Source organism: Scyliorhinus torazame, chromosome 24 (assembly GCF_047496885.1).
Source record: "Scyliorhinus torazame isolate Kashiwa2021f chromosome 24, sScyTor2.1, whole genome shotgun sequence".
Lineage (NCBI taxonomy): Eukaryota > Metazoa > Chordata > Chondrichthyes > Carcharhiniformes > Scyliorhinidae > Scyliorhinus > Scyliorhinus torazame.
This window is the reverse complement of record NC_092730.1, coordinates 15,511,183-15,538,136: the sequence shown is the minus strand read 5'-3', so window position 1 is coordinate 15,538,136 and position 26,954 is coordinate 15,511,183. Positions and strand designations below refer to the sequence as shown.

Sequence of the window (26,954 nt, the reverse complement as noted above, 5' to 3'; positions counted from 1 at the left end):
GGGTTAGATTCTCCGCTTGGGTCACTGTCTGTGCGGAGTCTGCACGTCCTCCCCGGGTGTGCGTGGGTTTCCTCCGGGTGCTCCGGTTTCCTCCCACAGTCCAAAGATGCACAGATTAGGTGGATTGGCCGTGCTAAATTGCCCTTAGTATCCAAGGGTGTGTTGGTTAGGGGAGGTTACTGGGATAGGGGGAGTGGACCTGGGTAGGGTACTGAGGGAGCTCCACCTGGTTGGAAGGGCATTATTGAAGGAGTGCCGCACTGTCAGAGGGTCAGTACTGAGGGAGCGCTGCACTGTCAGATGTTCAGTACTGAGGGAGTGCCGCACTGTCAGAGGGTCAATTCTGAGGGAGAGCCGCACTGTCAGAGGGTCAGTACTGAGGGAGTGCTGCACTGTCAGAGGGTCAGTACTGAGGTAGTGCCGCACTGTCAGAGGGTCAGTACTGAGGGAGCGCTGCACTGTCAGAGGTTCAGTACTGAGGGAGCGCCGCACTGTCAGAGGGTCAGTACTGAGGGAGTGCTGCACTGTCAGAGGGTCAGTATTGAGGGACTGCTGCACTGTCAGAGGGTCAGTACTGAGGGAGTGCCGCACTGTCAGAGGGTCAGTACTGAGGGAGCGCCGCACTGTCAGAGGGTCAGTACTGAGGGAGCGCCGCACTGTCAGAGGGTCAGTACTGAGGGAGTGCTGCACTGTCAGAGGGTCAGTACTGAGGGAGCGCCGCACTGTCAGATGGTCAGTACTGAGGGAGCACCGCACTGTCACAGGGTCAGTACTGATGTGGAGGATCAGAAGGATGTGGAGGCTTTAGAGAGGGTGCAGAAGAGATTTACCAGAATGTTGCCTGGTATGGAGGGCATAAGCTATGAGGAGCGATTGAATAAACTCGGTTTGTTCTCACTGGAACGAAGGAGGTTGAGGGGCGACCTGATAGAGGTATACAAAATTATGAGGGGCATAGACAGAGTGGATAGTCAGAGGCTTTTCCCCAGGGTAGAGGGGTCAATTACTAGGGGGCATAGGTTTAAGGTGAGAGGGGCAAAGTTTAGAGTAGATGTACGAGGCAAGTTTTTTACGCAGAGGGTAGTGGGTGCCTGGAACTCACTACCGGAGGAGGTAGTGGAGGCAGGGACGATAGGGACATTTAAGGGGCATCTTGACAAATATATGAATAGGATGGGAATAGAAGGATACGGACCCAGGAAGTGTAGAAGATTGTAGTTTAGTCGGGCAGTATGGTCGGCACGGGCTTGGAGGGCCGAAGGGCCTGTTCCTGTGCTGTACATTTCTTTGTTCTTTGTTCTTTGAGTGCCGCACTGTCACTCCGACAGTGCGACGTTCCCTCAATGAGCAAATGAGAAACGTTTTTTTCCATAAATTCATAGTGAAACTTTATTGTACTGTTGGTCATACAGCAAAACGTGAAGTAATTTAACAGAACGCATCAGAAAACCACAATCAAAATAACGGCAGAATCATTTCAAATGGTGCCGAATATATTCCCAGTCTAAACTTTGGGGGGGGGGGGGGGCAGTCGCTTTTTTCGAGGGAGGGTGGTTGGGGATGAAATTCAGGGGGAAGAGAAATGGTTTGCTTGCTGTTCAAACAGAATTCTTGCAAAGGTCACGGGATGCAGTTCCGAATCTACGTGGGGCCCACAAGCGCTCTCTGTCGCTGGTCCCAGAATAAGGAGTATTTTGGGGGGGGGGGGGGTAAGGGTTGGGGGGGGGGGGGGGGGGGGGGGGTGTCCGATAGACAAAAACTGGGAATCCAATCAGCTCACAAATTGGTCCATTCCTTTCAAAATCGACCTGGGAAAGGCCCAGGCTGAGGTCGCAGGTCAGGCCTGGGCTGACGCCCGCCCCCCCCCCCCCGGTTCTTCGAGGCCCGAATTATCCCCCCGCCCCCCCCCCACCCCGCCCCTCACCGCCGAACAAAAACAAACGTTCACGCGGATCCTCGTGGTCGGATTCACAGCTGCCCGGAGAGGCGCGCGTTCGGGGTGGGGCAGGTTCAAAGGTTGGCCGCGGGAAGGTCAGTTGACTTGCGGCCCGTTCCCGCGATTGGTCGGTCCCGCTCCTCCCACAGGGTCACGCCGTCGCACGAGCAGATCCTTTTTGGGTTCTGGAAGAGTCCGGCGGAGCGAGCGATAACTCCACAGGCCAAACTTTGCGGGAGAATAGGGGGAGAACAAGGAGAAGAGGTCAGGTACAGCACGGGGTTAGATACAGAGTAAAGCTCCCTCTACACTGTCCCCATCAAACACGCCCAGGACAGGTACAGCGCGGGGTTAGATACAGAGTAAAGCTCCCTCTACACTGTCCCCCATCAAACACTCCCAGGACAGGTACAGCACGGGGTTAGATACAGTGTAAAGCTCCCTCTACACTGTCCCCATCAAACACTCCCAGGACAGGCACAGCACGGGGTTAGATACAGAGTAAAGCTCCCTCTACACTGTCCCCATCAAACACTCCCAGGACAGGTACAGCACGGGGTTAGATACAGAGTAAAGCTCCCTCTACACTGTCCCCATCAAACACTCCCAGGACAGGTACAGCGCGGGGTTAGATACAGAGTAAAGCTCCCTCTACACTGTCCCCCATCAAACACTCCCAGGACAGGTACAGCACGGGGTTAGATACAGTGTAAAGCTCCCTCTACACTGTCCCCATCAAACACACCCAGGACGGGTACAGCACGGGGTTAGATACAGAGTAAAGCTCCCTCTACACCGTCCTCATCAAACACTCCCAGGACAGGTACAGCACGGGGTTAGATACAGAGTAAAGCTCCCTCTACACTGTCCCCCATCAAACACTCCCAGGACAGGTACAGCACGGGGTTAGATACAGAGTAAAGTTCCCTCTACACTGTCCCCCATCAAACACTCCCAGGACAGGTACAGCACGGGGTTAGATACAGAGTAAAGCTCCCTCTACACCGTCCTCATCAAACACTCCCAGGACGGGTACAGCACGGGGTTAGATACAGAGTAAAGCTCCCTCTACACCGTCCTCATCAAACACTCCCAGGACGGGTACAGCACAGGGTTAGATACAGAGTAAAGCTCCCTCTACACTGTCCCCATCAAACACTCCCAGGACAGGTACAGCACAGGGTTAGATACAGAGTAAAGCTCCCTCTACACAGTCCCCATCAAACACCCCCAGGACAGGTACAGCACGGGGTTAGATACAGAGTAAAGCTCCCTCTAGACTGTCCCCATCAAACACTCCCAGGACAGGTACAGCACGGGGTTAGATACAGAGCAAAGCTCCCTCTACACTGTCCCCATCAAACACTCCCAGGACAGGTACAGCACGGGGTTAGATACAGAGTAAAGCTCCCTCTACACTGTCCCCATCAAACACTCCCAGGACAGGTACAGCACGGGGTTAGATACAGAGTAAAGCTCCCTCTACACTGTCCCCATCAAACACTCCCAGGACAGGTACAGCACGGGGTTAGATACAGAGTAAAGCTCCCTCTACACTGTCCCCATCAAACACTCCCAGGACAGGTACAGCACGGGGTTAGATACAGAGTAAAGCTCCCTCTACACTGTCCCCATCAAACACTCCCTGGACCGGTACAGCACGGGGTTAGATACAGAGTAAAGCTCCCTCTACACTGTCCCCATCAAACACTCCCAGGACAGGTACAGCACGGGGTAAGATACAGAGTAAAGCTCCCTCTACACCATCCTCATCAAACACTCCCAGGACGGGTACAGCACGGGGTTAGATACAGAGTAAAGCTCCCTCTACACCGTCCTCATCAAACACTCCCAGGACAGGTACAGCACGGGGTTAGATACAGAGTAAAGCTCCCTCTACACTGTCCCCCATCAAACACTCCCAGGACAGGTACAGCACGGGGTTAGATACAGAGTAAAGCTCCCTCTACACTGTCCCCCATCAAACACTCCCAGGACAGGTACAGCACGGGGTTAGATACAAAGTAAAGCTCCCTCTACACCGTCCTCATCAAACACTCCCAGGACGGGTACAGCACGGGGTTAGATACAGAGTAAAGCTCCCTCTACACCGTCCTCATCAAACACTCCCAGGACGGGTACAGCACAGGGTTAGATACAGAGTAAAGCTCCCTCTACACTGTCCCCATCAAACACTCCCAGGACAGGTACAGCACGGGGTTAGATACAGAGTAAAGCTCCCTCTGCACTGTCCCCATCAAACACTCCCAGGACAGGTACAGCATGGGGTTAGATACAGAATAAAGCTCCCTCTACACTGTCCCCATCAAACACTCCCAGGACAGGTACAGCATGGGGTTAGATACAGAATAAAGCTCCCTCTACACTGTCCCCATCAAACACTCCCAGGACAGGTACAGCACGGGGTTAGATACAGAGCAAAGCTCCCTCTACACTGTCCCCATCAAACACTCCCAGGACAGGTACAGCACGGGGTTAGATACAGAGTAAAGCTCCCTCTACACTGTCCCCATCAGACACTCCCAGGACAGGTACAGCACGGGGTTAGATACAGAGTAAAGCTCCCTCTACACTGTCCCCATCAAACACTCCCAGGACAGGTACAGCACGGGGTTAGATACAGAGTAAAGCTCCCTCTACACTGTCCCCATCAAACACTCCCAGGACAGGTACAGCACGGGGTTAGATACAGAGTAAAGCTCCCTCTACACTGTCCCCATCAAACACTCCCAGGACAGGTACAGCACGGAGTTAGATACAGAGTAAAGCTCCCTCTACACTGTCCCCATCAAACACTCCCAGGACAGGTACAGCACGGGGTTAGATACAGAGTAAAGCTCCCTCTACACTGTCCCCATCAAACACTCCCAGGACAGGTACAGCACGGGGTTAGATACAGAGTAAAGCTCCCTCTACACTGTCTCCATCAAACACTCCCAGGACAGGTACAGCACGGGGTTAGAGAAAGACTAAAGCTCCCTCCACACTGTCCCCATTAAATATTTTGACCCCAGCCACAGTGAAGGAGCGGCCGATATATTTCCAAGTCGGGTTGGCGAGCGGCTCGGAGGGGGGGGGGGGGAAACTTGCAGGCGGGGGTGTTCCCCGTGCGTCTGCTGCTGCCCTCGTCCTTCTAGACGGTAGAGGTGGCGGGTTTGGAAGGTGCTGTCGAAGGAGCGAGTGCCTGCGGGGCGTCTTGTAGACAGTGCTCACGGCTGCCGCTGGGCGTCGAGGGTGGAGGGGGCGAATGTTTGTGGTTAGCGTGTCGATCGAGCGGGGCTGCTTTGTCCTGGATGGTGTCGAGCTTCTCGAGTGTCGTTGGGAGCCGCGCTCATCCAGGCGAGTGGAGAGTATTCCCTCGCACTCCTGACTTGTGTCCTTGTCGATGGTGGACAGGCTTTGGGGGGGGGGGCTCAGGAGGTGAGTTACTCTCCGCAGGAGTCCCAGCCTCTGACCTGCTGCTGGGAGTCACAGTATTTGCTCCGTATCCTTGGACCAACAAGTCTATACGTTACAGTCTGGAAATGTGAGTTGATCCTATAACATCCAGAGCCAGTTTGGGGGCGAGCAGGATGGCCGGGTGGGGGTGAAGAGAGAGTTTCAGATTTCCATTTCCCCCTCGTGTGAAGCAGCGATTCCCGATGTCACCCCAGGCTCCGGTTTCAAGGTAATTTTGCTGGACTAGTCCCTGGGCCCCAACTCCCTCCAGAGGAGTGTGTTTCTCTCGATCATCCCCGACGGAGCCCATCTCGATTGGGTTCTCCTCCAAGCTGAAGGCGACAGCAGCCCGTCAAACCCCGGCGGATTAACCCTCGAAGCCCCTCCAACAGGTGGACCCCTGGCAGCCAGGCGGACGTGAGGAAGTCGCGGGGGCCCCGTCGGCGACCCGGGCAGGCCATGGAACCGTGTCCCGCTGCCGACCCTCGCCCAGCCCCCACCCTCGCCAGGCTGTGCGCGCGCGCGCAGGGGGGGGGGGGGGGGTCACCTCGCGCTGGCCCAAGCCCGCGGGACTCAGAGGGCCATGGGTCACTAGGTCCCGCCCGGGTCCAGGGCAAGTCGCCCAATCCTCCCCGCCTACCTACCGCTCTCCCGAGTTGCCTGTGGTTCGGGACAAAGGGTGGGCACCCTTGCCCAAGTCGTCCTCGCCACTATCAACCACCACCGATCGACCAATGATGTCCGTGACCTGTAAAGGGAGGGGGGGGGGGGGGGCGACATACTTAATGTTAGACAGATGATTAACTTACCGCACCCCCCCCCCCCCTTCCCTCCCCCACCCCCCCCACTCGCCACCCCCTGCAGCCAACGGTCCCAGCCACCAAACCTTCCATTCACATCCCCTCACGCAGGCTCCGGGTGACAGCGGTGGATCGAATCTACCCCCGGGGCTGAACGAGAGGGAGACACAGAGAGAGAGCAACAGGGAAAGGGCATTGGCAGAGTTTGCGTGCGTGTGAGTGTGTGTGCGAGCATGAGAGAGAGAGAGAGAGAGAGAGAGAGAGAGTGTGTGTGTGAGCGTGAGTGTGTGTGTGCGTCTCTGCACGCGAGTGTGAGAGAGAGTGGTGTGTGTGTGTGTGAGCGTGAGAGTGTGTGTGTGTGCGCGCGTCTCTGCACGCGAGTGTGAGAGTGGTGTGTGTGTGTGAGTGTGTGAGTGTGTGAGTGTGTGAGTGTGTGAGTGTGTGAGTGAGTGTGTGTGTGAGTGTGTGTGTGTGTGTGTGTGCGTCTCTGCACGCGAGTGTGAGAGAGAGTGGTGTGTGTGTGTGTCTGCATGAGTGTGCGAGTGAGAGAGAAAAGCCTGTGCACGTGTGAGTGCGGGAGAGTGTGTGCGTGTGCGCAGTGTCTGTCTGAGTGGCAAGAGTTTAAGCAGCAAATTATGACATTGTGAATCCTAAACTCGACCTTGCACACGTTGTATTGTGAAACTGAGGCTTTGTGAGTGTGTGTTTGTGCCTGCGCGAGTGTGTGAGAAAGCGTTTGTGTGCATGTCTGTGCGAGTGTGCATGTGTCTGTGTAAGTGTGTGTCTGTGGGAGTGCGTGTGTGTGTGACAGAGAGAGATTGTCTGTGCGAGTGTGCATGTGTCTGTGTAAGTGTGTGTCTGTGTCTGTGTAAGTGTGTGTCTGTGGGAGTGCGTGTGTGTGTGACAGAGAAAGAGATTGTATGTGTCTGTGAGTGGTACAAGGGAGAGAATGTGTGTGTGTGTGTGTGTGTGTGTGTGTGTGTGTGTCTAAGTGTGTGAGAGAGAAAGAATTTTTTTTAATTTTTTTATTGTCACAAGCAGGCTTACATTAACGCTGCAACAAAGTTACTGTGAAAATCCCCTCGTCGCCACACTCCGGCGCCTGTTCGGGGACACGGAGGGAGAATTCAGAATGTCCAATTCACCCAACAAGCACGTCTTTCGGGACTTGTGGGAGGAAACCGGAGGAAACTCGTAGACACGGGGAGAACGTGCAGACTCCGCACAGACAGTGACCCAAGCCGGGAATCAAATCTGGGACCCTGGGGACTGTGAAGCAACAGTGCTACCGTGTCGTGTATGTGTGTGTGTGAGCGAGTGTGCGAGAGAGAGCGAGAGAGAGAGACAGAGAGTGTGTGTGATCCTGGGCGGAGTATCTTTCACACACTGCACCCCCTCCGATTGGCTGCCTCACCGTTAGACGGTCATCCTGAATGCGGAAGTTGGCTCTCCCGGCCTCGTCTGCTCGGATGTTTCCCAGGTCACCGGCGTGCTGCAAGAGAGGCAACGATAAGGGAATGTCGAGGGTCAGGAATCTGCAAGGTTCAGCAAACGTGGCGGAGCTCAGGACGGCACGGGGTGAAGGAGGCACTGCCTGGGGTTCAGGCGAGGAGGCCCAGAATTGATTAGTCCCAGGAGACAGTGAGTTAAAGACAGAAAGCGGAAAACGTGAGAAAGACTGGGGACTTAAAAAACACTCCCAGGACAGGTACAGGTACAGCACGGGGTTAGATACAGAGTAACGCTCCCTCTACACTGTCCCCATCAAACACTTCCAGGACAGGTACAGCACGGGGTTAGACCCAGAGTAAAGCTCCCTCTACACTGTCCCCATCAAACACTCCCAGGACAGGTACAGCACGGGGTTAGACCCAGAGTAAAGCTCCCTCTACACTGTCCCCATCAAACACTCCCAGGACAGGTACAGCACGGGGTTAGATACAGAGTAAAGCTCCCTCTACGCTGTCCGCATCAAACACTCCCAGGACAGGTACAGCACGGGGTTAGATACAGAGTAAAGCTCCCTCTACACTGTCCCCATCAAACACTCCCAGGACAGGTACAGCACGGGGTTAGATACAGAGTAAAGCTCCCTCTGCACTGTCCCCATCAAACACTCCCAGGACAGGTACAGCACGGGGTTAGATACAGAGTAAAGCTCCCCCTACACTGTCCCCATCAAACACTCACAGGACAGGTACAGCACGGGGTTAGATACAGAGTAAAGCTCCCTCTACACTGTCCCCATCAAACACTCCCAGGACAGGTACAGCACGGGGTTAGATACAGAGTAAAGCTCCCTCTACACTGTCCCCATCAAACACTCCCAGGACAGGTACAGCACGGGGTTAGATACAGAGTAAAGCTCCCTCTACACTGTCCCCATCAAACACTCCCAGGACAGGTACAGCACAGGATTAGATACAGAGTAAAGCTCCCTCCACACTGTCCTCATCAAACACTCCCAGGACAGGTACAGCACCGGGTTAGATACCAAGTAAAGCTCCCTCTACACTGTCCTCATCAAACCCTCCCAGGACAGGTACAGCACGCGGTTAGATACAGAGTAAAGCTCCCTCTGCACTGTCCCCATCAAACACTCCCAGGACAGGTACAGCACGGGGTTAGATACAGAGTAAAGCTCCCCCTACACTGTCCCCATCAAACACTCACAGGACAGGTACAGCACGGGGTTAGATACAGAGTAAAGCTCCCTCTACACTGTCCCCATCAAACACTCCCAGGACAGGTACAGCATGGGGTTAGACACAGAGTAAAGCTCCCTCTACACTGTCCCCATCAAACACTCCCAGGACAGGTACAGCACGGGGTTAGATACAGAGTAAAGCTCCCTCTACACTGTCCCCATCAAACACTCCCAGGACAGGTACAGCACAGGATTAGATACAGAGTAAAGCTCCCTCCACACTGTCCTCATCAAACACTCCCAGGACAGGTACAGCACGGGGTTAGATACAGAGTGTGGTAGTATGTATTGGGGGTCATGTGGGACTGGAAGCCCTAATGTCATTGGCTGACAGATCCCGGGTCCTGGTTGGCCGTTGACCTCAAGCTCCGCCCTGAAGGCGAAGTATAAGAAGCCGGTGTCTTCCCCCGCAGGCCAGTTTACTATCGGGCTGCTGGGGAACAGACACGCTTAATAAAGCCTCATCGACTTCACTCTATTCGTCTCACGGAGTCTTTGTGCGCTACAATTTATTAAGCGTGCCTAAAAAGGACTATGGAGCTCAGGATCATTCCAGAATGCCTGAGGATCAGCCCCCACGCAGTGAATGCGGCAGCAGCCTTCAAACACTGGCAGACTTGCTTCGAGGCCTACCTCAGACCGACCACCGACCGGGTCTCAGACGAACAAAAACTGCAGGTCCTGCACTCGAGGGTGAGCACGGAGATTTTCACCCTCATTGAAGACACTGACGATTTCCAGACGGCCTTCACAGCACTGAGAAGTCTCTACGTTCGCCCAGTTAACCAAATCTACGCTCGCTACCAGCTCGCGACAAGACGGCAAGCTCCCGGAGAATCGATGGACGAATTCTACGCCGCGCTGCTGATTTTGGGACGAGCCTGCAGCTGCCCGTCGGTGAACGCAAACGAACACACGGACATGTTAATGCGCGATGCTTTTGTGGCAGGTATACAATCCTCCCAAATCCGCCAAAGACTTCTAGAAAAAGAGTCGCTAGGACTCTCAGAGGCACGGGCCCTAGCAGCCTCCCTAGACGTGGCCGCACGTAATACCCGTGCCTACGGCCCCGACCGCGCGGCAGGCCATTGGGCCCCATACGTACCCGTCGCGGCAAACCCCCTACCCCCCCCCCCCCCCCCCCCCCCCGGACACCCCACAGGCTTGCGCAGTCCAAACACCGAGTCGCACCGGGGGCGCCCGCTGCTATTTCTGCGGCCAGGCGAAGCACCCCCGACAGCGCTGCCCGGCCCGCGCAGCCATCTGCAAAAGCTGCGGGAAAAAGGGCCATTATGCGGTGGTGTGCCGATCCCGCGAGGTCGCCGCCGTCCCGGGGCCACAGGGAGCCCTACAAGCAGTCTATGCCTCCCAACCCCCCCAGCACGCCTTGTACGACCCGCAGGCGCAGCCGCTCTGGATCCCGACCACCGCGGTCCCGGGAGAACTGGGAGCCCTGCACGCCACCTACGCTCCCCAACCCCCCTCCCCGCAGCCCATGTACGACCCGCCGCCGGCGCTCCCGCTTTGGGTCCCGGCCAACACTCTCCACGGAGAGGAAGGGGTTTTTCGCGTCCCGAACGCCACCCTCACCCCCGTCCCGCGCCCCACCCACCGGCGCCACCTACTTGGACCCCAACCACCGCTGTCCCCGGTGAGGGAGCTCCGCGCGGTCCTAGCGCTCGCGGCCCTGGCGCTCGCGGTGAGGGAGCTCCGCGCGGTCCTAGCGCTCCCCAGACCCCCCAGCACACCATGTGCGACCCGCAGACGCCGCCATTTTGGGTCCCGACCACCACGAGGGGAGGAGGGGCGCCGTTGTGCGACCCGCAGACTCCGCCATTTTGGGTCCCGACCACCACGAGGGGAGGAGGGGCGCCGCCATCTTGGATCGCCCCCGACCTGTACGACGCATGGGGGCGGCAATTTTGTCCATCCCCGACGCCATCTTGGACGGCAACAACGGACCCCACCCCACTACTACAACCACGGCTCGCTTCGGTTACGCTCGATCAGGCTCGGCCCCGGACTCTCCAGACGACGACGACAACGGTCCTAATTAACGGCCACGAGACGCCATGCCTAGTCGACTCCGGGAGCACGGAAAGTTTTATACACCCCGACACGGTAAGACGCTGTTCCTTAACCACCTGTCCCAGCGCACAAAAGATTTGCCTAGCTGCAGGATCCCACTCCGTACAGATCCAGGGATTCTGCATAGTTACCCTAACGGTGCAGGGGAGGGAGTTCAAAAACTACAAACTTAACGTCCTTCCCCAACTCTGTGCCCCCACCTTGCTGGGATTAGATTTCCAATGTAATCTACAGAGCCTTACGTTTAAATTTGGCGGCCCCATACCCCCACTCACTATCTGCGGCCTCGCTACCCTCAAGGTGCAACCCCCGTCCTCGTTTGCGAACCTCACCCTGGATTGCAAACCCGTCGCCACTAGGAGCAGACGGTACAGCGCCCAGGACCGGACCTTCATTCGGTCCGAAGTCCAGCGGCTACTAAAGGAGGGCATAATCCAGGCCAGCAATAGTCCCTGGAGAGCGCAGGTGGTAGTAGTGAAGACAGGGGAGAAACAAAGGATGGTCATTGACTATAGCCAGACCATCAACAGGTACACACAACTAGACGCGTACCCTCTCCCCCGCATATCCGACATGGTCAATCGGATTGCCCAGTATAAAGTCTTCTCCACCGTGGACCTCAAGTCCGCCTACCATCAGCTCCCATCCGCCCAAGTGACCGCAAGTACACAGCCTTCGAGGCAGACGGGCGATTATACCATTTCCTACGGGTCCCTTTTGGCGTCACAAACGGCGTCTCGGTCTTCCAACGGGAGATGGACCGGATGGTTGATCAACTTGGGTTACGGGCCACGTTCCCGTATCTCGACAATGTAACCATCTGCGGCCACGATCAGCAGGACCACGACGCCAACCTCCAAAAATTCCTCCAGACCGCCAAAGCCTTGAACCTCACGTACAACAAGGACAAGTGCGTTTTTAGCACCGATCGGCTAGCCATTCTGGGCTACATAGTGCGCAATGGGATAATAGGCCCCGACCCCGAACGTATGCGCGCACTCATGGAATTTCCCCTCCCGCACTGCCCAAAAGCCCTGAAACGCTGCCTGGGGTTCTTTTCGTACTACGCCCAGTGGGTCCCCCAGTACGCAGACAAGGCCCGCCCCCTAATACAGACCACGACCTTCCCTCTGTCGACAGAGGCTTGCCAGGCCTTCAGCCGCATCAAAGCGGACATCGCAAAGGCCACGATGCGCGCCATCGACGAGTCCCTCCCCTTCCAGGTCGAGAGCGACGCCTCCGACGTAGCTCTGGCGGCTACCCTTAACCAAGCGGGCAGACCCGTGGCCTTCTTCTCCCGAACCCTCCACGCCTCAGAAATCCGCCACTCCTCAGTGGAAAAGGAAGCCCAAGCCATAGTGGAAGCTGTGCGACATTGGAGGCATTACCTGGCCGGCAGGAGATTCACTCTCCTCATCGACCAACGGTCGGTAGCCTTCATGTTCGATAATGCACAGCGGGGCAAAATTAAAAATGACAAGATCTTAAGGTGGAAGATCGAGCTCTCCACCTTCAACTATGAGATCTTGTACCGGCCCGGAAAGCTGAACGAGCCGTCCAATGCCCTATCCCGCGGCACATGTGCCAACGCACAAATTGACCGCCTCCAAACCCTCCACGAGGACCTCTGCCACCCGGGGGTCACTCGGTTTTACCACTTCATCAAGTCCCGCAATCTCCCATACTCTTTAGAAGAGGTCCGTACAGTCACAAGGGACTGCCACATCTGCGCGGAATGCAAGCCGCATTTTTTCAGGCCAGATGGAGCGCACCTGATTAAGGCTTCCCGCCCCTTTGAACGCCTCAGTCTCGATTTCAAAGGGCCCCTCCCCTCCACCGACCGCAACGCATATTTCCTTAATGTAGTGGACGAATACTCCCGCTTCCCTTTCGCCATTCCCTGCTCCGACATGACCGCGGCCACAGTCATTAAAGCCCTGAACAGCATCTTCACACTGTTCGGTTACCCCGCATACGTCCACAGCGACAGGGGGTCCTCTTTCATGAGTGACGAGCTGCGCCAGTTCCTGCTCAGCAAGGGCATAGCCTCAAGCAGGACGACCAGCTACAACCCCCGGGGGAACGGGCAAGTAGAAAGGGAGAACGGCACGGTCTGGAAGGCCGTCCTACTGGCCCTACGGTCCAGGGACCTCCCAGTTTCACGGTGGCAGGAGGTCCTCCCGGACGCTCTCCATTCCATCCGGTCGTTATTATGTACAAGCACTAATCAAACGCCGCACGAGCGTCTCCTTGTCTTCCCTAGGAGGTCCTCCTCTGGAACGTCGCTGCCAACCTGGCTGGCGGCCCCAGGACCCATCCTGCTCCGAAAGCACGTGCGGGCACATAAGGCGGACCCGTTGGTCGAAAGGGTTCACCTCCTCCACGCAAACCCCCAGTACGCCTACGTGGAGTACCCCGACGGCCGACAGGACACGGTCTCCCTGCGGGATCTGGCGCCCGCCGGCACCACGCACACCCCCCCGACACCATCAACCCAACCGCCCCCCTTCCTGCCACCGCCGCACCCCGCGACCGCCCCCTTCCCAGGAGGATCAGTCCCCCTCCCCTTTGCACCGACACCTGAAACCGTACGGCTCCCGGAGGCGACAACGCTGGTACAAGCACTACCACCACCGCCGGGGCCGAGGCGATCGACACGGACGACCAGACCGCCCGACCGACTTGTGGCGTCGATGTAAAACAAAGATGGACTGTCCAATGAACATTTTGTTTTTTCCTATACCCGCTGTAAATAGTTGCAACAGGACGAAACTGTCCAATACTGTACTACCATGTAACTGTTCTATCCTCCCAGGACCAGCCCTGTAAACCCTTACCACCATACGAAGCATCACCCCGCCGGGTTCATTTTTGACAAGGGGTGAATGTGGTAGTATGTATTGGGGGTCATGTGGGACTGGAAGCCCTAATGTCATTGGCTGACAGATCCCGGGTCCTGGTTGGCCGTTGACCTCAAGCTCCGCCCTGAAGGCGAAGTATAAGAAGCCGGTGTCTTCCCCCGCAGGCCAGTTTACTATCGGGCTGCTGGGGAACAGACACGCTTAATAAAGCCTCATCGACTTCACTCTATTCGTCTCACGGAGTCTTTGTGCGCTACACAGAGTAAAGCTCCCTCTACACTGTCCCCATCAAACACTCCCAGGACAGGGACAGCACGGGGTGAGCTAGAGAGTAAAGCTTCCTCTACACTGTCCCCATCAAACACTCCCAGGACAGGTACAGCACGGGGTTAGATACAGAGTAAAGCTCCCTCTACACTGTCCCCATCAAACACTCCCAGGACAGGTACAACACGGGGTTAGATACAGAGTAAAGCTCCCTCTACACTGTCCCCATCAAACACTCCCAGGACAGGTACAGCACGGGGTTAGATACAGAGTAAAGCTCCCTCTACACTGTCCCCATCAAACACTCCCAGGACAGGTACAGCACGGGGTTAGATACAGAGTAAAGCTCCCTCTGCACAGTCCCCATCAAACACTCCCAGGACAGGTACAGCACGGGGTTAGATACAGAGTAAAGCTCCCTCTACACAGTCCCCATCAAACACTCCCAGGACAGGTACAGCACGGGGTTAGATACAGAGTAAAGCTCCCTCTACACCGTCCCCATCAAACATTCCCAGGACAGGTACAGCACGGGGTTAGATACAGAGTAAAGCTCCCTCTTCACTGTTTCGAACCTGCAGGGAAAGTGGAGGATCCAGTTGACTGACCCAGGTTCCCAGTTTTGGAGATTCACTGGGACTCGCTCCAGACAGTCTGTGCTGACGGTGGGGCCCTGGGTGGAGGGGAGAGTCTGGCAGGCCTCACTTACCCGTTCCATGTCCTCCGGTCCGCCGTGTCTGTTCTTTCCTGGGTTTAGTGGGAACCGCAGCTGTGGGGAAAAACACAGGCGAGATTTAAACTGCGCCAGAACGTCACCAAGCGGCTTAATCATAGCTCGGGCAAACCTGCCTTGGAGTCAGAGGACTCTGCGGGGTGAGCCACTCCAGAGACTGCAGTGCATTACTACATCCCCAGGTCAGTAATGAGGGAGTGCCGCACTGTCAGAGGGTCAGTACTGAGGGAGTGCCGCACTGTCAGAGGGTCAGTACTGAGAGCGCCGCACTGTCAGAGGGTCAGTACTGAGGGAGTGCCGCACTGTCAGAGGGTCAGTACTGAGGGAGTTGCCGCACTGTCAGAGGGGTCAGTACTGAGGGAGTGCCGCACTGTCAGAGGGTCAGTACTGAGGGAGTGCCGCACTGTCAGAGGGTCAGTACTGAGGGAGTGCCGCACTGTCAGAGGGTCAGTACTGAGGGGAGTGCCGCACTGTCAGAGGGTCAGTACTGAGGGGGTGCCGCACTGTCAGAGGGTCAGTACTGAGGGGGGTGCCGCACTGTCAGAGGGGTCAGTACTGAGGGAGCCGCACTGTCGGAGGGTCAGTACTGAGGGAGTGCACACTGTCAGAGGGTCAGTACTGAGGGAGCGTCGCACTGTCAGAGGGTCAGTACTGAGGAGTGCCGCACTGTCAGAGGGTCAGTACTGAGGGAGTGCCGCACTGTCAGAGGGTCAGTACTGAGGGAGTGCTGCACTGTCAGAGGGTCAGTACTGAGAGGGTGCTGCACTGTCAGAGGGTCAGTACTGAGGAGTGCCGCACTGTCAGAGGGTCAGTACTGAGGGAGTGCCGCACTGTCAGAGGGTCAGTACTGAGGGAGTGCCGCACTGTCAGAGGGTCAGTACTGAGGGAGTGCTGCACTGTCAGAGGGTCAGTACTGAGGGAGTGCCGCACTGTCAGAGGGTCAGTACTGAGGGAGCGCTGCACTGTCAGAGGGTCAGTACTGAGGGGGTGCCGCACTGTCAGAGGGTCAGTACTGAGGGAGCGCCGCACTGTCAGAGGGTCAGTACTGAGGGGAGCGCCGCACTGTCAGAGGGTCAGTACTGAGGGAGCGCTGCACTGTGAGAGGGTCAGTACGGGGGGAGCCGCACTGTCGGAAGGTCAGTACTGAGGGAGTGCCGCACTGTCAGAGGGTCAGTACTGAGGGAGCCGCACTGTCAGAGGGTCAGTACTGAGGGAGTGCCGGCACTGTCAGAGGGTCAGTACTGAGGGAGCCGCACTGTCAGAGGGTCAGTACTGAGGGAGCCGCACTGTCAGAGGGTCAGTACTGAGGGGGGTGCCGCACTGTCAGAGGGTCAGTACTGAGGGAGTGCCGCACTGTCAGAGGGTCAGCACTGAGGGAGTGCCGCACTGTCAGAGGGTCAGCACTGAGGGAGTGCCGCACTGTCAGAGGGTCAGTACTGAGGGAGTGCCGCACTGTCAGAGGGTCAGTACTGAGGGAGTGTCCCACTGTCAGTGGGTCAGTACCGAGGGAGCGCCGCACTGTCAGAGGGTCAGTACGGAGGGAGCCGCACTGTCGGAGGGTCAGTACTGAGGGGAGGGAGCGCCGCACTGTCAGAGGGTCAGTACTGAGGGAGCGCCGCACTGTCAGAGGGTCAGTACTGAGGGAGCCGCACTGTCAGAGGGTCAGTACTGAGGGAGTGCCGCACTGTCAGAGGGTCAGTACTGAGGGAGTGCCGCACTGTCAGAGGGTCAGTACTGAGGGAGTGCCGCACTGTCAGAGGGTCAGTACTGAGGGAGCGCCGCACTGTCAGAGGGTCAGTACTGAGGGAGCGCCGCACTGTCAGAGGGTCAGTACTGAGGGAGTGCTGCACTGTCAGAGGGTCAGTACTGAGGGTGCGCCGCACTGTCAGAGGGGTCAGTACGGAGGGAGTGCTGCACTGTCAGAGGGTCAGTACTGAGGGAGCCGCACTGTCAGAGGGTCAGTACTGAGGGAGCGCTGCACTGTCAGAGGGTCAGTACTGAGGGAGTGCCGCACTGTCAGAGGGTCAGTACTGAGGGAGTGCCGCACTGTCAGAGGGTCAGTACTGAAGGAGTGCCGCACTGTCAGAGGGTCAGTACTGAGGGAGTGCTGCACTATCAGAGGGTCAGTACTGAGGGAGCACCGCACTGTCAGAGGGTCAGTACTGAGGGAGTGCTGCACTGTCACAGGGTCAGTACTGAGGGAGTGCCGCACTGTCAGAGGGTCAGTACTGAGGGAGTGCCGCACTGTCAGAGGGTCAGTACTGAGGGAGTGCCGCACTGTCAGAGGGTCATTACTGAGGGCAGTGCTGCACTATCAGAGGGTCAGTACTGAGGGAGTGCCGCACTGTCGGAGGTGCCTTCAGGATGGGACATTAAACTGCGCTCCGTCTGTATCCTTGTGAGGGTGTGAATGATCCTCCGGCCACCATTCAACATCATTAAAAACAGATGATCTGGGATCTTACGGTGTCCAATCTGGCTGCCGCCAGGAGTTAGCCGGGTTGCGAAGGACAGCCCGTCTTCACCTATTTGAGAATTTGACCTCAGGTGTTCTGAAACAATTCGGGGACTCAAATGTCTTGCGTCGTGAAGAAGCGCCGGAGAAATATCAGAAGGTTCTAAACTCCCAACCACTGCTGCACCCAGTGTGACCCTCGGGCGCTCCTAACCCCCCCCCCCCCCCCCCCCCACCCACACGCCAAGGGAGAAAAGAGTAAAGCTGTGCCCGCCCCCGCCACATTCCGTCGGCTGGCCGAAGTGAATGATGAACGACAGAACGTCTAGTTTAAATAATTTATTCTGAAACAACTGCGTGATTCAGATAACTAGGGTGAATAAAATAATAAACTGCGAACACTAATTAACTGTTGTAGAGCCGCTGCAAAATACGGCTACCCTCCAACACGACCTACTCCCAACTCCCTAGCCACAGGGCCACGTGGTGGGGTTTGCACTGCCACCTAGTGGTCGGAGGTAACATTATGCACAGAATTGCTTGATGCATATCGTCACATCCCCTTTCCTTTGGAAATGGAATCATTTACATACATTAGATTATTTTTACACTTCTTCACCATGATATGCATAAATATTTAACGTGTTCAGAATTTCTTTACAATCTATCACAAGTTGAGTCTTTCTGGCTTGCGCTTTATTCTTGTAGAACCTTCTCGGTGTCTGCTGAACTTGCAACGGTTCTTCTTCTTTTAGATGTTTGTTACTGGAGTTTGATGTTCTTCATGTATCGATGTATCTTCCTCTTGCTGTGTTGGTATGTTCTGGGACTGTTCCACGCTTCTTCTCGTGGATGTATCACAAACGGTTGCCGGAATTTGAGCAACGCTCTTCTTTTCCTTCTCAATCAACCACCTTCGCCTGCTTAGACCATCCATTTCCCTTTGAGTGTTCCAATCTCTCCGTGTCCTCTGGCTGCAGAAGTTGAAGTCTTTTGGCAGAACTATCGTGGAATCCCTTCTGCCTCCTTTCCGGTCAATTGTCTCGCTAACGAGCGGTTCGCGGGCGCACGAGGAAAGCGACGTAGAGTCGTTGTCGTTCGCAGTTCATCAGCATCTGAGCAGGCGAGAGGCCAAACGATAGCGGAGGAGCGCGAGATAGGCGTCACCGCAGCCGTCTAGTGCTTTCGTTGAGCAGTTGCTCAGGGGTATCACGCCCTTTTCAGCCTTGCCATTCGACGGAGGGTAGTGCGGACTGGAGGTAACATGTTTAGGGCAGCACGGTAGCATTGTGGATAGCACAATTGCTTCACAGCTCCAGGGTCCCAGGTTCGATTCCGGCTTGGGTCACTGTCTGTGCGGAGTCTGCACATCCTCCCCGTGTGTGCGTGGGTTTCCTCCGGGTGCTCCGGTTTCCTCCCACAGTCCAAAGAGGTGCAGGTTAGGTGGACTGGCCGTGATAAATTGCCCTTCGTGTCCAAAATTGCCCTTAGTGTTGGGTGGGGTTACTGGGTTATGGGGTTAGGGTGGAGGTGTTGACCTTGGGTGGGGTGCTCTTTCCAAGAACTGGTGCAGACCCGATGGGCCGAATGGCCTCCTTCTGCACTGTCAATTCTATGATAATGGGTTAAGAGACATTGCAATTAGTTGTCTCATTGATGTTAAGTATCCATTAATTGACACGGATATGTAAAGGGGCTTCAGGTGGCCTCTTGTCGGGTGGTTGTTGGAGTTTTGTGCAGCTGTGAAATAAATGGTGTTTGGTGAAAGGAACAGGACTTCGGACTCTTCCCACAACGGTAACGAAAACGTATAGCACCAGACTTGACATTTCGCCCTGTTCAACGTCCGACCGGTTTTCTTGACACTTTTTAAGACCCGGAGAAGCCGCCTATCGTGCTCTTCCCGAGTCGACCCCCAAATAATGATGTCAACCGCACACACGCGGGCCCCCCCGGAATCCCTTCAAATACATGCTCGGTTGAACTATATTCACACGGCACGGTGAAAGATCGCGGAAGACGAAACGATGCCAAATGGCATCCATAACTCCCGAAGGGTGTGTTGAAGGTGCACAATTTAGGGCTCTCTTTACCTAGTAGACAGTCATTCTCTTCAGCTCGGTCTTTAGTTTATCCCTTAACGGCGGCGACGCACGTCTTGGCTCATGAATCACAGGCTCCGCATCGTCCGTCAATTGAATCTTGCACGTGGATGTTAACGTCCCAAACTCTTGGGAACATTTCAGGGCAGTCAGTCAGTCTGGGGTCTCCCGAGGAACGAGGGCCTGCTGCAGCACGGTCTGCGTTGTGGACTCGGCGGCCTAACGACAGCTCCTCACGCGCCTCAACACCAAATAAAGACTTCGCGGTCCGACACCACCACCACGGAAAATGTCAATTTGTGAATTTTGTTTCGTTTGCAGCGACAGCAAGCTCCTAATGACGAGATTTCGTCGCCGCTGCCACCTTGTGGGTGGAGGTCGTGTGTAACATTATGTACAGAGTTGCTTCATGCATATCATCACACACTCCACCGATCTCCCTCGCGCCTCCAGAGGCGGCAGAACTACCTGAGGCAGGAACTGGTCAGGTCCCCAAACTCGTGCACGTGTAGGCCGTGTAGGCCGGCTTTCAGTCCGTCGATCGTCCCCTCGATGAGGCACCGATTCTCCGACAGCTGCAGGAACCGCACTGCCCCCTTGATGTTGCCCTCTGGGCCGAACATGGCCACAGCAGCGCCCAGATTCTCTGTGGAGCAAGAACACAGATTAGATACAGAGTAAAGCTCCCTCTACACTGTCCCCATCAAACACTCCCAGGACAGGTACAGCACGGGGTCAGATACAGAGTAAAGCTCCCTCTACACTGTCCCCATCAAACACTCCCAGGACAGGTACAGCACGGGGTTAGATACAGAGTAAAGCTCCCTCTACACTGTCCCCATCAAACACTCCCAGGACAGGTACAGCACACGGTTAGATACAGAGTAAAGCTCCCTCTACACTGTCCCCATCAAACACTCCCAGGACAGGTACAGCACGGGGTTAGATACAGAGTAAAGCTCCCTCTACACTGTCCCCATCAAACACTCCCAGGACAGGTACAGCACGGGGTTAGATACAGAGTAAAGCTCCCTCTACACTGTCCCCATCAAACACTCCCAGGACAGGTACAGCACGGGGTTAGATACAGAGTAAAGCTCCCTCTACACTGTCCCCATCAAACACTCCCAGGACACGTACAGCACGGGGTTAGATACAGAGTAAAGCTCCCTCTACACTGTCCCCCATCAAACACTCCCTGGACAGGTACAGCATGGGGTTAGATACAGAGTAAAGCTCCCTCTACACTGTCCCCATCAAACACTCCCAGGACAGGTACAGCACGGGGTTAGATGCAGAGTAAAGCTCCCTCTACACTGTCCCCATCAAACATTCCCAGGACAGGTACAGCACGGGGTTAGATACAGAGTGAAGCTTCCTCTACACTGTCCCCATCAAACACTCCCAGGACAGGTACAGCACGGGGTTAGATACAGAGTAAAGCTCCCTCTACACTGTCCCCATCAAACACTCCCTGGACAGGTACAGCACGGGGTTAGATACAGAGTAAAGCTCCCTCTACACTGTCCCCATCAAACTCTCCCTGGACAGGTACAGCACGGGGTTAGATACAGAGTAAAGCTCCCTCTACACTGTCCCCATCAAACACTCCCTGGACAGGTACAGCACGGGGTTAGATACAGAGTAAAGCTCCCTCTACACTGTCCCCATCAAACACTCCCAGGACAGGTACAGCACGGGGTTAGATACAGAGTAAAGCTCCCTCTACACTGTCCCCATCAAACACTCCCAGGACAGGTACAGCACGGGGTTAGATACAGAGTAAAGCTCCCTCTACACTGTCCCCATCAAACACTCCCAGGACACGTACAGCACGGGGTTAGATACAGAGTAAAGCTCCCTCTACACTGTCCCCCATCAAACACTCCCTGGACAGGTACAGCATGGGGTTAGATACAGAGTAAAGCTCCCTCTACACTGTCCCCATCAAACACTCCCAGGACAGGTACAGCACGGGGTTAGATGCAGAGTAAAGCTCCCTCTACACTGTCCCCATCAAACATTCCCAGGACAGGTACAGCACGGGGTTAGATACAGAGTGAAGCTTCCTCTACACTGTCCCCATCAAACACTCCCAGGACAGGTACAGCACGGGGTTAGATACAGAGTAAAGCTCCCTCTACACTGTCCCCATCAAACACTCCCTGGACAGGTACAGCACGGGGTTAGATACAGAGTAAAGCTCCCTCTACACTGTCCCCATCAAACTCTCCCTGGACAGGTACAGCACGGGGTTAGATACAGAGTAAAGCTCCCTCTACACTGTCCCCATCAAACACTCCCAGGACTGGTACAGCATGGGGTTAGATACAGAGTAAAGCTCCCTCTACACTGTCCCCATCAAACACTCCCAGGACAGGTACAGCATGGGGTTAGATACAGAGTAAAGCTCCCTCTACACTGTCCCCATCAAACACTCCAAGGACAGGTACAGCACGGGGTTAGATACAGGGTAAAGCTCCCTCTACACTGTCCCCATCAAACACTCCCAGGGGGTCCTGGCCTGAACCCGGATACCAGCCGGTAGTTTGGGTTATACTCACGGAAGCTGGACGGGCCCATTCCCTTCAACACGGCCCGTCTCCCTGTGCTCTCTATCAGCGCCTGCACTTCCCCGGATGTCAGTGTTGTGTCAACTAGAACCTGCTCGGTGCCGACATTAATATCCACGCCGTGGATTCCTGCAACGTATCAAAGACCGGTGAGTGAGCGCACAGTCCCTGCATCAGTGTCCAATCCCTCCACACTGGCCAGCCGGACCGGCCAAAGGCAGGCTCTCACAGGTATCAGTATACCTCCCATCTCCTGCTAACCAGCCGCACCCTCAAAGTGCCAACTCGTCCAATTGGTACAGTTTTGTAACGGAGCATCTGTGAATGCACAGACATTTGGAAAGGGTGTGCACACATTCACACATCATATTTTCACACTCAAGACACACACACACTCACATGCAGAGAACACCGTGCGCGCGCACACACACACACTGGAAAACGCAGCTGCCGAACCGGAGAATCCCGCCCATTAAGTTTTCTTTACCCCACTTAGTGTGTCTTGAAGGGCCTGTCAATCAGCTATGAGTCAATAGATTCATTCGATTGTCCAAAAGATTACAAAAGACTCCTGGAAGACGGGGAGTTGGCGGTGGAGGAAGCAGACAGTGTTATTGAAATCTATAAATAAATCTGGCATTAAATAAAACCCTCACACACAATCTCTCCGGACTGACGCACTGGGGCAGCACGGTCGCACAGCGGTTAGCACGGTTGCTTCACAGCCCCAGGGTCCCGGGTTCGATCCCGGCTTGGGTCACTGTCTGTGCGGACGTTCCCCCCCCCCCCCCGCCGTGTGTGCGTGGGTTTCCTCCGGGTGCTCCGGTTTCCTCCCACAGTCCAACCAAAGACGTGCAGGTGAGGTGGGTTGGCCGCGCTAAATTGCCCTCAGTGTCCAAAAGGTTAGGCAAGGTGGGGTTGCGGGAAAAGGGTGGAACTGTGGGGACAGGATGGAGATGTGGGGTTAGGTAGGGCGCTCTTTCCAAGGGCCGGTGCAGACTCGATGGGCCGAGTGGCCTCCTTCTCCGCTGTAAACTCTGGGACTCCCAGCGCAGCACTGAAGGAGTGCTGCTCTGCCCAGTGCCGCCATTTTGCGGATGGTATATTTAACCCGCGGGGGGTGTGGGCATCGCTGGGGGGGGGGGGTGCCCAGCATTTGCTGCCCATCCCGAATTGCACCCCTCCAGAACTGAGTGTCGTGGCCGGCCCATTTCAGATGGGCTGAGAGAGAGAGAGAGAGAGAGACGGAGAGGTTTAGGGAGGGAATTGCAGAACTCAGGGCCCCTTGACCGCATTGCTGTGTGTGGCAGGGGGGGCGGTTTGACGTCACATGTTGGCCAGACCGGGCTAAGGATGGCAGATTTCCTTCGCCCTGCGGGAGGGACACCGGGGTGAGGGGTCGGAGGGCAGGCGATGCCTCGTGTCCTGGCACCCCGACGCAGGGAGAGGAAACGGACTCTCTGTCGGTATAAATTGGAGGGACGCAACCCCAGGGCGAACCTACCGTTGACTCCAGTCAGGGTGTTCCTGATCGCACTGGCACAACTCTCGCAACTCATCTGCACAGCAAACTCCAGCTGAAAACACACAACTTGCATTTACATAGCACCTTTCAATGTGGTCAAACGACCCAAGTCTCGTCGCAGGAGGGCTGGCCAAAATTAAACGCTCCAAGCAACATAACCGAGTGGTCGCACGAGAGCTCACGCAGACGGTCAAGGAGCTCTGATTTGGGAGACCGGGAGAGACACAGAGAGAGACAGAGAGGCAGGGACAGACCGAGAGAGAGAGACAGGGATAGACCGAGAGAGAGAGAGACAGGGATAGACCGAGAGAGAGAGACAGGGACAGACCGAGAGAGAGAGACAGGGATAGACCGAGAGAGAGAGAGACAGGGATAGACCGAGAGAGAGAGAGACAGGGATAGACCGAGAGAGAGAGACAGGGATAGACCGAGAGAGAGAGACAGGGATAGACCGAGAGAGAGAGACAGGGGTAGACCGAGAGAGAGAGTCAGGGGTAGACCGAGAGAGAGAGACAGGGGTAGACCGAGAGAGAGAGACAGGGGTAGACCGAGAGAGAGAGACAGGGATAGACCGAGAGAGAGAGACAGGGGTAGACCGAGAGAGAGAGACGGATAGACCGAGAGAGAGAGACAGGGGTAGACAGAGAGAGAGAGACAGGGATAGACAGAGAAAGAGACACAGACAGAGACAGAGAGAGAGAGAGACAGGGAGAGACACAGACCGAGAGAGAGAGACAGGGAGAGACACAGACCGAGAGAGAGAGACAGGGAGAGACACAGACCGAGAGAGAGAGACAGGGAGAGACACAGACCGAGAGAGAGAGACAGGGAGAGACACAGACCGAGAGAGAGAGACAGGGAGAGACACAGACCGAGAGAGAGACACAGGGATAGACAGAGAGACACAGGGATAGACAGAGAGACACAGGGATAGACAGAGAGAGACGGGGGGGACAGAGAGAGACGGGGGGGACAGAGAGAGACGGGGGGGACAGAGAGAGACGGGGGGGACAGAGAGAGACGGGGGGGACAGAGAGAGACGGGGGGGACAGAGAGAGACGGGGGGGACAGAGAGAGACGGGGGGGACAGAGAGAGACGGGGGGGACAGAGAGAGACGGGGGGGACAGAGAGAGACGGGGGGGACAGAGAGAGACGGGGGGGACAGAGAGAGACGGGGGGGACAGAGAGAGACGGGGGGGACAGAGAGAGACGGGGGGGACAGAGAGAGACGGGGGGGACAGAGAGAGACGGGGGGGACAGAGAGAGACGGGGGGGACAGAGAGAGACGGGGGGGACAGAGAGAGACGGGGGGGACAGAGAGAGACGGGGGGGACAGAGAGAGACGGGGGGGACAGAGAGAGACGGGGGGGACAGAGAGAGACGGGGGGGACAGAGAGAGACGGGGGGGACAGAGAGAGACGGGGGGGACAGAGAGAGACGGGGGGGACAGAGAGAGACGGGGGGGACAGAGAGAGACGGGGGGGACAGAGAGAGACGGGGGGGACAGAGAGAGACGGGGGGGACAGAGAGAGACGGGGGGGACAGAGAGAGACGGGGGGGACAGAGAGAGACGGGGGGGACAGAGAGAGACGGGGGGGACAGAGAGAGACGGGGGGGACAGAGAGAGACGGGGGGGACAGAGAGAGACGGGGGGGACAGAGAGAGACGGGGGGGACAGAGAGAGACGGGGGGGACAGAGAGAGACGGGGGGGACAGAGAGAGACGGGGGGGACAGAGAGAGACGGGGGGGACAGAGAGAGACGGGGGGGACAGAGAGAGACGGGGGGGACAGAGAGAGACGGGGGGGACAGAGAGAGACGGGGGGGACAGAGAGAGACGGGGGGGACAGAGAGAGACGGGGGGGACAGAGAGAGACGGGGGGACAGAGAGAGACGGGGGGGACAGAGAGAGACGGGGGGGACAGAGAGAGACGGGGGGACAGAGAGAGACGGGGGGACAGAGAGAGACGGGGGGACAGAGAGAGACGGGGAGAGAGAGACAGAGAGAGAGAGACAGACACACAAAGAGGTTTAGGGAGGGAATTCCAGAGCTCTGCTCCTCCCCCCGCCCGCCCCGGGCTATCCGGCTGCGTGGGGCGTCACACCTCGGTCACCTGGCCCAGCCGCACGCACGTCCGGGCTCAGGCTCACCCTCCTAGAGGAGCCGGCGCCTTCTGATCGGGAGCGGCAGCTAGGTGGGGTGGTCTTTCAGAGGGTCGGTGCAGACTCGATGGGCCGAATGGCCTCCTTTTGCACAGTCGGCATTCTGTGAATCGATGACTCTGAGCGCCGACCCGCGCCGCCGCCCACCTGCCCGAGTCGGCGTGCCACTGAGCTGTACGGATGTGTGATGCCCACCTTGGTCGAACAACTGCCGTGGCGACCTGGATGAATTACGTGCCAGAGTCTCTCTCTCTCTCACTCTCCTTCCCTCCCTCTCTTTCTGCACTGGGCTAAAGAGCTGGCTTTGAAAGCAGACCAAGGCAGGCCAGCAGCACGGTTCAATTCCCGTAACAGCCTCCCCGAACAGGCGCCGGAATGTGGCGACTAGGGGCTTTTCACAGTCACTTCATTTGAAACCGACTTGTGACAATAAGCGATTTCTCTCTCTCTCTCTCTCTCTCTCTCTCAGCATGACCCAGGCTTCCTGAATCGATAACACACCCCGCCAACCTCGCCCCTACGCAAACCACGACTCTGCGCGATTGCTTGAAACACTCTCGTGTTTGTTTTAATCGGAAGAAACGCTTTCCAGAAAGCTGCCCCTGCAAAGCACACACAAATGGAAAAGAGGTGGGGGCGAGGGGGTTTAAATGCCCCTTCCATTTCCTGCTCGTCCCGCAGGGTGGGCGAGAGGTCTACGTCAAACACAGAAGCGACGTACCCTGTCGCGAACCAGGGGCATCGCAAACAGAAGCAAGAGGGTGTGCAGCCTGCAGGTTTGGCTGCAAGCAGGAAAGGCAAGGATTAAATTGCATTGCACCCAGGGTCAGACGCTGCTGTGTCTGCAGTCAGCCCCCTACCTTGCTGCTCTCCGAACCGTCTGCCCCTGCCATGTTGAGTGATCCACTTGAACCTTTCCCCTCCCTGAGCTCTGACCCGGCAGTAAATCCCTCCCAGCTGTTGCCGCTCAGTTAAATTACCTTCCCCAATTTTGTGCTCAGAATCCTTAAAGGGACACTGCCCTCTGCAGCCATCTGATTCTCGCTGTGCACCCTGAGTCCGAGACAAAGGCCCGCACCCTTTAATATCCCACCCAGTCTAATCCCCCTCACCCCCCACACCCTTTAATATCCCACCCAGTCTAATCCCACTCTCCCCCCTCACTCCCCACACCCTTTAATATCCCACCCAGTCTAATCCCACCCTCCACCTCACTCCCCGCACCCTTTAATATCCCACCCAGTCTAATCCCACTCTCCCCCTCACTCCCCGCACCCTTTAATAT

At 56.4% G+C, this 26,954-nt stretch overlaps 1 protein-coding gene across 1 annotated transcript; it reads right to left on the bottom strand.

Annotated features, from left to right (window-relative positions):
* Positions 1–1,375: 1,375 nt before the first annotated feature.
* ccs (copper chaperone for superoxide dismutase) lies at positions 1,376–26,653 on the bottom strand. Its single transcript, XM_072489398.1, is given in 9 exon segments — positions 1,376–2,164; positions 6,040–6,143; positions 7,610–7,687; positions 14,828–14,874; positions 14,877–14,887; positions 19,877–20,054; positions 21,973–22,110; positions 23,486–23,558; positions 26,530–26,653. Coding segments are annotated over 9 exon segments (816 nt in total). The 5' UTR covers positions 26,563–26,653; the 3' UTR covers positions 1,376–2,010.
* Positions 26,654–26,954: the final 301 nt, after the last annotated feature.